The sequence below is a fragment of the Pteropus vampyrus genome, unplaced genomic scaffold (assembly GCF_000151845.1).
Source record: "Pteropus vampyrus isolate Shadow unplaced genomic scaffold, Pvam_2.0 Scaffold24, whole genome shotgun sequence".
Taxonomy (NCBI): domain Eukaryota; kingdom Metazoa; phylum Chordata; class Mammalia; order Chiroptera; family Pteropodidae; genus Pteropus; species Pteropus vampyrus.
In genome coordinates, this window is record NW_011888805.1 from 2109946 (window position 1) to 2123483 (window position 13538).

At 32.5% G+C, this 13538-nt stretch overlaps 1 protein-coding gene and 1 pseudogene across 1 annotated transcript in view; both read right to left on the reverse strand.

Annotated features, from left to right (window-relative positions):
• Positions 1 to 13538, reverse strand: part of STXBP5 (syntaxin binding protein 5) — a 156354-nt gene that overhangs the window by 95959 nt on the left and 46857 nt on the right. Inside the window, exons 5-8 of the mRNA XM_023528328.1 lie at positions 11103 to 11237; positions 9486 to 9549; positions 4373 to 4491; positions 3522 to 3552 (exon numbers count right to left, since the gene is read on the reverse strand). Coding sequence (XP_023384096.1) covers positions 3522 to 3552; positions 4373 to 4491; positions 9486 to 9549; positions 11103 to 11237 — 349 coding nt within the window. The remainder of the gene's footprint in view (positions 1 to 3521; positions 3553 to 4372; positions 4492 to 9485; positions 9550 to 11102; positions 11238 to 13538) is intronic.
• On the reverse strand, positions 3382 to 3499 carry LOC111737226 (annotated as a pseudogene).

The following is a 13538-nucleotide window of genomic DNA, read 5'->3' on the forward strand; positions in this document are numbered from 1 at the left end:
TTTTGACTGGAGTAATATACCATTGAACAGAATGTAAATATTGGAGTGGGAGAAAAAGGAGTATGTTTTGAAGGCCTTAAATTTTTAACCCACACTACTGAATGAGAATTATACCTATAATAATTTCTCAAATGTCTAATAAAATTGTACACTTGGCAAAACTTGCATTAAGATGCAAACATAAAACACTTTACACGAACCAAGAGCATCATAAAATAGCATGAACTCATGGAAATAACCAGAAACTTACTCAGTTTACAAGTAGTTTACAAGTCAGATCCTACATTTACAGCACTATTAAACATAAAATCTAGTCATTATATAGATGAATATTTACTAAGTTTTATGACCTTGCATCTCTGTTGCATCTCTATTTATTAGTCTGTAGTTTTCTTATAATTTCTTTGTCTGGTTTTGGTATCAAGATAATGCTAGCCTAATAGGATGAGTTGAGAAGTACAACCTCCTCTTTTATTTTTGGGAAGAGTTTGGGTACATGGGTTTTATTTGGTAAAATTCACCAGTGAGTCCTCTGCGCCTGGAATTTTCTTTGGGGGAAACATCTTCATCGAAAATTCTATTTCATTGGTAAATACAAAGTACTCAGGTTAACTGTTTCTTTTAGAGTAACCTTGAGTTCTTTCAAGGAATCTGATGTCTTTCAAGGAAATTTTCATTTTATCTAAGTTGCTGAATTTATTGGCATTAAGTTGTACATATTTCCTTACCAGTCTCTTCATATTTCTGTAGAAACTGAAGTAATATCCCATTTTGCATGCCTGGTACGGGCAATTTATGTCTGGTTTTGTTTTTTTCTCATGACTCTGGCTATGTTTTTATCAGTTTTACTGAATTTCACAAAATTAAGCCTTTAATTTTTGTTAACTTTTTCTAATGTCTTTCTGTTATCTATTTCATTGATTTCTGCTATTATTTCAATTCTTTAGCTTACTCTGAATTTAATTTGCTCTTCTTGTTTCTTGTGGTGGAAGCTGAGGCCACTGATTTGAGATTTTTCTTGTTTTCTAATATAAGCATTTACTGCTATCATGGATGCTTTAGCAGCATTCCATAGACTTCAATATGTCATATTTTAATATTTTTTTGGTTCTAAATACTTCATTTCTCTTGGAGTTCTTCTTTGACCCATGGGTCATTTAAAAGTATGTTGTCTTTTAAATATTCATAGATTTTCATCTATATGTTGACTTATAATTTAATTCCATTATAATAAAAATTTTTCAGAATATCAATCTTAAAATTTATTGAGATTGATTTTATGGCACAAAATATGGTCTTGGTGGATGTTCCATGTAAACTTAAAAAGGACATGTATTCTGTTGTTGAGTGGAGTGCTCTGATATTTACTTTGCCAATATGAATAAAGCCATTTCAGCTACCTTTTGCTTAGTGCTAACATTACCTTTTCCATCTGTTTTTTTTTCTAACACATCTGCATCTTTATATTTAAAGTGCATTTCTTAAAGATAGAATATAGTTGGATCTTCTTTTTAATCCACTTTGACAATCTCTGCCTTTCCACTGGGGTATTTAAACCACTTACATTTAACACAATTATTGACAAAGTTAGGTTTAAAACTACTACTTTGTTTTTTTTTTCTATTTCTCCCATCTATTCTTTGTTCTCTTTTTCTACTTCTGCCTTCTTTTAGATTGAATATTGTTAAAATTTCACTTTATTTCCATATAGGCTTAACTATTTGGGATATTTTTGTTGTTGCTTTGACATTTCCTTTGGAATTTACAATACAGACCATTATTTTATCATACTCCACCTTCAAGTAATATTATGCCACTTCAGGGACAGTGTAACCTTACAATAGTCTCTCTTCTGACCTGTGTGCTATTGTTGTTATGTTTTAATTCTACAGGTCATAAATCCTACAATGCATATTATTATGTTTGGTTTAAATAATTATCTCTTAAATAGAATTTAAAAATCTTATTATATCTATCCACATATCTACCATTTCTAGTATCCTTCAATCCTTTGAGTAGATCCAAATTTCCATCTCATATCATTTGCCTTCTGTACAAAGAATTTCTTTTAACATGTCTTGTAGTGAAGGTCTGCAAGTGATGAGTTCTTTGAGTTTTTTACACGTGTAAAAGTACTTTGCCTTTGTTTTTGAAAAATAGTTTTGCTGGATATAAAATTCTAGGTTGACAATTTTTTCTTTCAGTACTATAAAAGTGTTGTTCGACTGCGTACTTACACAAATCTAGATGTATAGCCTACTATACACCTAGGCTATATGGTATATCATCATTGTATATGCCTTCCATCTTTGACCAAAATGTCATTATGTGACACATAACTATATTTGTTTCAATATCCTTGTCTGCAATTTCTATCATCTGTGTCATTTCTGAGTCTGTTTCTACTGAGTACATCATCTCCTCATTTTGAATCATATTTTCTGGCTTCTTTGCATGCTAAAATAAATTTTTATTTGGATACTAGCCATTGTGAAGTTTAAGGTGGGTTATTACATTCCTTTAAATATTTGAACCTTTTTTCTGAGATGTAGTTATATGAATTGGTAACAGACTTTTCAAGGCATGCTTTTTAGCTCTGTAAAGCTAGCCAGGCCAGTCTCTAGTGCAGGGCTAGTTTGGCCTCACTACTGAGGCAATACTTTTGTGAATACTTTTCCTCATGCCCTGTGTCTTTCAGGTTTCTCTACTATATTGGGAATGTAAACTATTTTCAGCCCTGTGTGTGCTATGGGAATTGTTCTATAATATCTAGAGGATATGTATAATTATATATGTATAATTGTCCTAAAATATCTACAGAAGATATTTTCCAAGCCTCACACCCATGCACTAATCAGTATTCAACTGAACACTCAGGGTGGGGAGCTCCCTGGAGACTTTTAACACTCTCCAGGCAGTTCTTCACTCTCTGGTACCTCGCCTTATAAGCTACAGATGTCTTGGCTCTATTCACTGAACTGGGAATCATGAATACTCCTAGTATCCCAATTATGGTCACCAAATACCACTGAAAGAAGCCACAGTTTCATAGAAAAAGATCTTGTTCTAAGTTTGAGACAGAAATATACAAGATTAATAGGTATACTTTGTTATAACAAATAGCAAGAAAGCTATCCAAGACTATAGTCACCAGAGGACTCAGGAACCAACTAAAGGAGGTTCACACGGACTAAAGATGAAATGACTTGAAAACCAATAAGTATAACTTCCATGTACTGAAGTGCATTAAATAGGTTTAAATCTCCGAGTACATACTAAATACTAAAAACAAGAACTGGTCACCACTGAGATTATTATGAAACAATCTCTTTAAAGTAAATAGTGAAATTAAAGGAAAGAATAAAGCATTTTTCTTAATAACGCCTACAGCATCTGGTATTCTTAGGTGGTCTCCCATCCAAGTACTAACCAGGCCCAACCCTGCTTAGCTTCCGAGATCAGACAAGATCGGCATGTTCAGGGTGGCATGGCCATAGACAAGAGTAAAGCATTTGTCCTACCTTTTCTATTATGAACCGCATTACTGTATAACTAAAAAGCAGAAAAGAGGAAATCTCTTGACTAAAGTGTCCTAACTAATAAAATCAAAAAAGAAATTACAGATTTAGAACATCCCCATTTTACAACCACCCTGCACTAATAGATCTAGGCCTTGAATGTCACTGGCTGCTAACATCAGAGACACTAACATCCTACCTAATAGAAGAGTATCAGCATCATCTCTGAAGTAATCTTGCTGAAAATGAAAAATGAACCCGAATTTGCTCGAGCCTCAGTAAACTATCCAAAGTAAAAAAATTTGAGAGCACAAAAAAATAAAATTAAATTAAAAAATTATGTTAAATCCAATAGGGATGCAGCCAGAAAAATCTATTTTTTTGGAGATTCCATCTTTAAAAAAATAAATGGAGAAAAAAATGAGTAAGGTAGGAAAGCAAAGAATAAGAGGAGAGGCCTATAGTTTCAAAGAGACTTAAAATACCAATTACAATCAATCTATATTTGGATCTTAAAGCAAGCAAACTATAAATGGCTACAGTATACTATGATCATCTGCATAAACTAAAAAATAGAGTACATTTATTAATATGCTTGTCAATTAGTAAAGAATATCTCTGGAAAAATACGTGAAAACTGGTAACACTTGTACCTGACCTGGGGTGAGGGAAGTGGATGGCCAAATGACTGGGATGAGAAAGATTTTTTGCATCTATTGAGCTATGTGAATATAGTATCTATTTATTGGAAAAAAAAAAAAAAACTGTGTTTTTTTGCAGTTACAAAGATTGCCTAAACTAAAATCACCAATTAAGTTCTTAGAGAAGCTGTTCTGAACTAGAGAAATGACAACATCCATCTTTTGATTTGCAAAAATAATGTTATTACCTCATCATATGTATATCTGTAGTCAGCTTTCTTTGATTTCAGGTCCCATAATACTACTGTGCCAGATTCAAAGCCAATCAAAAGCTGTAATAAAAGAAAATGCCGCATTACTCAGGAATGACATTAATCATATGAAACATTTATTTGCTGTCTATAAAAATAACTACCATCATTAATATGCTTCAAGTATAAAATTATAATACAATTAAACATCTGCATTGCTAATTACTAATCCTATGGATGACAAATGAGAATACTGTATTCCATATTTATATGGCTTTGATGAGTGGGACAACATATATCATACAACTGTTTTTGAAAAAGAAAACGGTACCATTTAAAAGTCTCAAGTGTGTGTTTTTATTAATACAACATAATTATCAATACAAATTAACATTTGCATGTGCTTTAGCATTTATAAACTTGCCTAATTCAATATATTATCAGGTAATCTCATTTATTCATCTACATAATAATTAGTTCCAAATTATATTCAGCCTAGAGCCCTCTTATGAGATTCAGACTCCTAATTCCAATGGCCTCATCTCCAATTAGCTACTCCACAAGAACCTCAAAGTAAATGTGTCCAAAAGCGAACTCATTATTTTTTTCCCTACCCTCCTCTGTTATTCTCTCTGACAATGTCTCTCTCACCATTCTTTATCTCAACATTCATTAAGTTGCTCAGGCAAAAATCTGGGGGTCATCTTAACTCTACTTCCTCCCCTGTTAAGTAAAATTATCAAGTAATTTGAAAATTACATTCTATTATAGCTCTAATTTACTTTCCTCCACCTGTAATACCTTGCTCTTGGTTCAACATATAAAGATCTCTGGGGTGATCCTTTTGTACAGTATATAAATGTCTAATAACTATGTTGTACACCTGAAACTAAACTAACATAATATTGTATGTTAACTATAACTGGAAAAAAAAAAAAAACAGATCCAAAGATCTCTTTTTAGGTCTGCTATTCTCCCTGATTCCAAGTCTTGCTCCTTTTTTAACCCATTCTACATAGCAGCTAGACTAATAGTTCCATAATGCAAATCTGATCATGTAATATGTGCTCTTATTTAAAAATTTTCAATAACTTACCTTTATTTTTAGGATAAAGTCTAAACTCAATAATATGGCTTACAAGATCTGTCACGGTCATGTCTGCTTACCTCTCCAGCTTGATACCTTACCACACACTTCGTACCCAATACAGTCCAGTATATCTTTCAGTTGATGCTCGTTTTTATCTTTAAGCCTTTGCACTTGCTGTCTTCCTACCTGGGCCACTACATTCAAATGTCATCTTTGGCCTAACTAATCCTACTAATCCTTCAGATGTCTTTTTAGCTATCACTTCCTTGTGAAGCCTTCCTTGACCTACCAAATGTAAGTCAGTGCTCTTCCTATGTGCTCCAATAGCACTCTGTACTTTTTTTTTATCTGAAAGGTCAGCACACAATATAATAATGGCTTGTGCCATATCCGAATTCTCGTGCAGATTGCAACACTGGTCTACTTAGTAGGGATTGGTTTTATCTTATTCACCACTGTACTTCTAACATAAGACATGGGGCCTGCTGTAGGTACTTAATAAATTTTGGGGGGAATAAAATATCAGAAAGGAATATATGTTCTTGTCTTATAAACCGTCCACTGCCTATCCAACTTCTGCTGCCCACCACCTCTACCCTGGCATTTTCTAAATCTCAGTATTTCTCTGCTTAAAACCTCTTCCCCTTTTATTTATTGAGCAATGTTCTACTCATTTTTAAGTCTCAATTCAGTGTTGCTCCTTTGAGTAAGCCTACCCAATTCCTCTGCAAAGACAAAGGCGCCCCTCCTCCTGTGCCGGCACATGCATTTTCTTCTTCATGTCACTAATATACTGCCTCATTAGGAGATAGTCAATGAAAATCTGTTTTATGAATACATCAATGTAGGTAGTCGATAACTGTTCCTATAATTTGGGATATGAGCAAAGTTTGAGGCAGACCTGGTAACTTTAATGAAAGAGCAATTTAGTGAATTTCAGACCATACTGCATTTGGAGGGGCCAGTCATTGTAGCTAACAAAACAGGTTTACCCACCTTGGAAGGAAAGATAGCTAATTTCCCTAACCCAAACTCTTCTTTCCTAGGCAATCTTACATGGATACTCTTTCTAAGGAAAACTGGTATTTGCTTCCTTTACCTTTTCCTAGTCTTTCCACATATCTTGGATATGTGATATGTCATTTTCTGATGGGGGAGTAAGAGAAGAACTTCAGGAATAAGAGATGAAAAAGGATAAAATTTACAAGTTGAAAGACGGTGTAAACAGCACTAGATTACTCAGGACACAGGTAACCTGAACTCTAGTCTTAGATCTGCCAATTAGTATTCATGTAACTTTAAGGAAATAATTTTACTCATCCAGATCTTGTTAACATAAAAGGGTTACAGTAAACTTCAAGCCCTGGAGCCAGCTCTAACATCCTAAAAATGTTAGAAATGTGCCAACAGGGTAGACTTTAATCCCCATAATCTAAATATTTTTTTAAAAAGAGCTAACTTAAAGACATAGTGCTTAAACTCGGAAGACTCTTTAAGTAGTTACACCTATCACAATCTTTTATAACTTATAGAGATGTTAATTTATGTAGTGTTGACTAGTTTCCTTTTAATTTTTCTGTCACGAAAAGCATCACTGGATACACTAAATATGAATATAGTTCTCTACAATATCAATAGCTGATCTGTATCTTACAGAGGAAAAATAGCATCATGGAAAGTACGCTGGGGTTCAAATCAGAGAAATCAGTGCTCAAAATCCCAGCTCCACTAATATCCAGCTTTGTACCTCTGGACCACATACATAATGCCACCAAGTCTTTGCCTCAATCATCTGTGCTGACCACTTTATATACATGATTTTATTTGATACAGCATATTTAAATTAAATTACAAGTTGAAAGACAGTGTAAACAGCACTAGATTACTCAGGACATAGGTAACCTGAACTCTAGTCTTAGATCTGCCATTTTTAAAATCTGCCAATTTAAATTTGTTGTATCAAATAAAATCATGTATATAAAGTAGTCAGCACAGTGCCTGATTGAGTAGAATTCAATAAACTGTAGTGAATACTATTACTATCGCAAGCAATTTTACAGTAATGCCTGGCCTTCATTAGCCAACACTTTTGCTTAATTTGGTGGCATCACCCAGAGGGTCAGCTTTGGAGGAACTTGACCTATCATTTTTTATCTTTCTTTAGTGACACAAATGTCACACAGTTCTCTCTGGTAATAGGGATGAGTCATTGACCTAGTTAAAGTAGCCTTTTCTATTAGAAATTAAAGGTTAAACAATGTAATCTGTTCTAGCATCTTAATATTTTTAAAATGTTTGGATAAGATAAGCTCTGGGAACTAAGGAGAATAATACAATGCCAAGTTTCAAAAAATGAGGATGCAATAAAAGGTTATATGTGATTTACTCATTCAATAAATTAAGTATATATTGAGCAGTTACTGTTTACATTGCGTGCTGGCTACTATGGGAAATATAAACCTACAAAAAAATATTATCTCTGTGTTCAGGGAGTTTTTCAAGTTCAAGAGAGTTGATGTATGCACACATTTCTAATAGAAGGCAATATGTAGTAAATACTATAAAACTTATGCAAATCAGGTGCTAATTTGGAAGTGGGAGAAAGCATTTTGCTGTTAGAATTATCAAGAAAGATATCAGGAAAAATATATATTTAATTTTAGCCTTAAAATGTGGGTAGGAATTCACTGGAGGGAGAGAGAACAGTGAGAAAGAATTCCAGAGGGACTCACATAAACAAGACATGGAGGCAACAGCAGCCCACATTTGGGGAAAATTAACTATTTGATTCAGCACAGCATTCAGATAAAGATGTTTTAAAAGACAATGAAACTTTATTTTATTTGTTAGAAACTGCAGAACCACCGAGAGCTTTTGAACAGGAGAGTAATAAGATTAAAATGGTACTCTAGGAAGATTGTCTGGAAATGATTCTAGACTGGATTGGAATGCCTTGAACTCCAGTGGTCATATCGAGACTGGACAGAAAACAGACACTGCAAAAAGGAAGGACTGCAATGACTTAGTGACTGATTCAAGGTAGAAGGAAGTTTCAATTCTCCCACCAGGCATCCCACCCAAAGGCTTAGTGTTTAACCAAGTATCTTGTTGCAAAAAAAATAATGTGAAGATATAGGTCACTGTAACTTGCTTCATGTAAAGTTTCTCTCAAAACATACGATTGTCCAATAATAAGCTAACTCCAAACAGAAGAGTTGTCCTTTTGTTTTCCCAGTGGCAAGTAAGGGAACATTGTTAAACCACATGTAGCGTAGACTCTAAATGAAGAAAAGGTAAACTTCACAAAATTCAGAAGTTTCACTTCACTGATTTCTGATAGTGATAAATTTCCTGGTATTTACATAGGCTAGCATCATAAAATTATAGATATAGACAAATATCACTAAATAGAACTACCTGAAATATTCGTTTGGATTAGAAAATAGAAATTCATGGAAAAGAAAATTTTGTTATTTTTAAATATGTTTTAAAAAACTAAACTAACATTTACTAGATACTGATGGTATGAAACTGGTTTCAGAGCATAAAAATTAAGTAATATATACATATTAAATCTCTATATTACTAATCCGTGCTATTTATGAAGAAAAATTTAGGGGAGATGAGATATGGAATAAAATCTAACTGCTACAAAAATCATATAACTGAAGTGCTAAAAAGAATTAAAAACCAAAATAAAACAGTTCTTGTCAAGATTATCAGAAAATCTGAAAAAATATATTATAAATAAGCCAAAAATAAATAACATTTCATTGTTTGTTAAACTTTACTTTCGTTTTAGTTTCTGTTCTTTAAAATTGTAAATGATTCTATTTCCCTTGTTTTTCATAATGTATAATGTATAAATAAGTCATACAACCTTCGTTTTTAATTTCAACTTTGCAAGGTAAATGTGGTTCTGCAATAGTTTGCTCATTTAAAAAAGATTCATACATAAATATATTTTTTAGAAAAAAAATTCTACCTTTCCTTCATCCATTGGATTGTCACTTATATGGACAACAGGTCCTGGATGAGATTTAGATGACCTAAAAAAGAAAAAGTAAAATTTTTTCTATGCTAGAATTTTCAATGCAAATATATTCCTTAAAGTAAGAATAATGAATAGAAAATAAAGCTATACTTACAAAGGATATAAACATATCAGTAGTGATCAATAACAGATTTATAGTTTTTAATAGAAATCAAAATAGAAATCAGAAAGAAAACAGTGCCTCTTGCATCAATACAAGTCAGCAAAATTTACAATTAAGTATACTTTCTGTACAGGAAAGAATATGCGATTTAATTTTTCAGTGTGAAAAATTTATTCTCATGGTAGAATTCTCAGAATAAATATTTTTAAATAAAGCAGTATCTAAAATATTCTATCTTATTTTACTCAATTCTAGCCTCCAATTGGGGCACTTCATCTGGTTTGAGAGTTCACACAAAAATAAGGAAAAATTCTATTTTTTTAAAAAAACAACAAAAGTAATGCCACTTATACTTTTTCAGAGACAAAGAAGTCATGTAGATAAGAATGTAGCTGAACTGATGCTTGTACAATATGAATAAGCACTCTCTATTCATAAACTCCGAGGGTTGGGAGACCAGTCCACTTCATGGGAGCCATCTGTGAAACCACACCTACACCAGACCTACCCATTAGATGCTGTGATCAACTCAAACAACAAACCACAAAACCCCAGCGTTTGTACCAAGGGACTAAGATATGATAATAACGTCCCTGCCACAGGAAGGAAAACTATGCTGAATACACTATTACAGCTGCACCAACACATTACTTAAGAGATATGCCACAAATTTATTGTTATGTCAAAGTGACATAAAATCTGTGGAATGAAACAATATGGAACTATTTGTTTAAAAATAAAACAAAAAGAAATAACGAAAACGAATCTTGCCAATATCCTTAAGTTTTTATTTTTATGTCTATATTATATAAAAAAAAATTCAGAGAAAGAGATAAGATATACAGAAAGATAAGATTTTAAACAGACTGAAAAGTTAGTGCTAAAGATCCTTAGGGTCATATAGCTCAAACCAATTTTTGTTGCTGCTACTGTAAAATAAAAACAATCATCATTGTATCAAAATTAAGAAAAACGGTCAAATTAATTTTGCAATGTTATACTGGAAACATTTATTGTATTTGTTAATTATTAAAACATATTAAGTAGTGGTTTGCATCTGCATTTTCCAAACATTGGTGGCAACCCATTTAGTGGGTAATGAAATTAACTTAGTAGGGCATGGCAAGCATTTGAAAGAAAAATAATCGGAAGATAAAGGGAAGAGTGTTTTTCAATATAAATAATTGTTTCTTTAAAATGTGCCACAGTTTATACATATGTGAACATATGCATATATGTTATATACCTATATATGTATATAAAACATTTAAATATACGAACTGACAATAGGACAACACTTACAAAAGACTTTAATAAATCTAAATCTAATATCGAGAATGTCAGACACATATTTAATTCAAAATGGATTTAATTAGCTTAAATATAATGACATTATCATATATGGTACTGATACTTTCAGATCTGGAATTTTTGTTCGAACTCACAATTCGATGGCTTTATTCCACATAATGACGTAGCCTGAGAGTGTGAAGGACTCCACATTGACAATATGTATATTACCTCGTTCAGTGCCCACATAGAGCCACTTACTCTGGAAAGGTAGATGGCAAAATGTAACCCTACAAGAGAAAATATATTTTTAAAAAGAATTAGAAAAATGCCTGGTAAATGTTATTAATTGTATTAGAGGCTTAATCATGATGTATATAATTTAGGTAAAGCAAAAATGATACACAACCATTAGATTTATCCACTCATTGTGATTAAAACTTAATTATGCTAATTTGACTTATGCTTAATTCAAACATAAGGCCTTACAATAAATAGCATGGCATGATAGAAAAAAGGTGAGTTTTAAAATTAGTGCAGTTGTCCCTCAGTATCCTTAGGCGATCCTGGAATCAATCCTCCAAGGATACCAAAATCCATAGATGTTCATCAAGTCCAAATGCTACACCATTTTATATAACCTATGTATATCCTCCTATATATTTTAAATCATCTCCAGATTACTTATAATGCCTAATATAATGTAAACGCTATATACATAATTGTTATACTACAGTGTTCAGGGAATAAGAAGAAAAAAACTGCATGCATGTTCAGTATTTACACAACCATTGCAGGCCGTTTTTTCCCCCTCAGTATTTTTGATCCGCGGTTGGTTGAACCGACAGATACAGAACCCACAGATACAAAGGGCCAACTGTATGTTTCAAATTTAACCATGTCATCCCCTAACTGTGTTACTTTGGACACATCAAAAACAACCTTTAAGCCACAAACTATGAGTCCAATACCCACTTAAAACATCATCCCTCGATACTACTGTATTTCTCAGGAGATAGTAAACACTGATATCTCTCAGTAGCTGTGTAAACCATTTCTTCCAGACAAAATGCTCTTCTCACTCATATTTTTCTTCTGCTCAAGATTCAGTTCAAATATCACCTTCATCCAAATTGATATCCCAATACTTCTGTATCTCTATCAGTTTTGTCTTGTAAGAGAATTAGGATCTATCTTCCTCACTAACTTGTAAACCCCTGGAAGGGCAGAGATCTTCTGTACTCAGGCTTAGACAACGTGACTGAAATATAATTGAACTATCTCCTCCTACATCCTGATGATATGAAAGGTTTTTATTGAGAAATTATAATAATTTATATGCATGTATTAAACTTTATTATCATTCCAACAATTTCCAACATTTTCTATACCAACTCATTTGATTTCGAGGTAAAGAAAAGAAATGATCTTTTAGTAGCACTTACTCTTGGGTGGAAGAAAAGGTAGTACGTTATGAAACCATAGGATGCTCATTTTTTCACAGAATTTAATCGTGTCTCTCAAAATAGACTATTTAAATTTCAATAAAATAGCACTTCAAATAATACACTAATAATAATCACTGCTAGGCTATCAATACTGACACGGTATTAGGCAAAATATAGTATACAGAATATTCGCTATTCTCATTAACACACAATTTCATTACAGAGAATTTTGAAGATAATAACACTTATCATATAAATGTACATGCAACTGACTGTCTCACTATTTCCTAGAGGTAACATTCATTTAGACAATTACTTAAGGTTCATTATCTGTATTTTCTACTGAGTGTTATAACACGTCATCTTTCTAAAGGATTTATGTAAATTTAAGAAAGCACAGAAATGTCTACTGAATCAGAAAAACATTTTATAGTACCTTATTACTTCATAAGGCAGTAAGTTCACAGTACTTTTGTGAAAACGTTAGGGCCATATAGGTTACAGAATTCAGAATTTTCTTGATTTTTAGAAAGGTACAAAATCCATGTTTTAAATATTACCTAATATGGAGGTAGCATCTCATAAACACAGTGAATATTTTTGAGGTATAATTTTTAGCAGCTTATTTTTTAATTGAGGTATAACTGCCATATGACATTAGTTTTAAGTGTACAACATAATGATTCCATATATGTATATATTGTAAAATTACCACAATAAGTCTAGTTAACATCCATCACCACACATGTAGTCAGAATTTTTTTTCTTGAGATAGAAACTGAAGATCTACTCTCTTAGCAACTTTCAAATAAACAATACAGTTTTATTAACTATAGTCACTGGCAGTTTCTTAAAAAGTTAAACATACACCCACCATATGATCAACCCACCCCATTCCTATATATTTGCCCAAAGAAAAGAAAGCATATGCCTATAAAAAGACTTGTACACAAATGTTCATATCAGCTTTGTAACATCCAAAAACTAAAAACAATCCAAATATCCATGTCCATCAAAAAGCAAATGGATGAACAAATTGTGTTATATACTTAGAATGCTATTCTGAAGTAAAAGAAAAGAAACCATTGAAACAGGCAACAGCACTGATAAATCTCAAAATCCTTACAAGTGAACAAAGCCAGA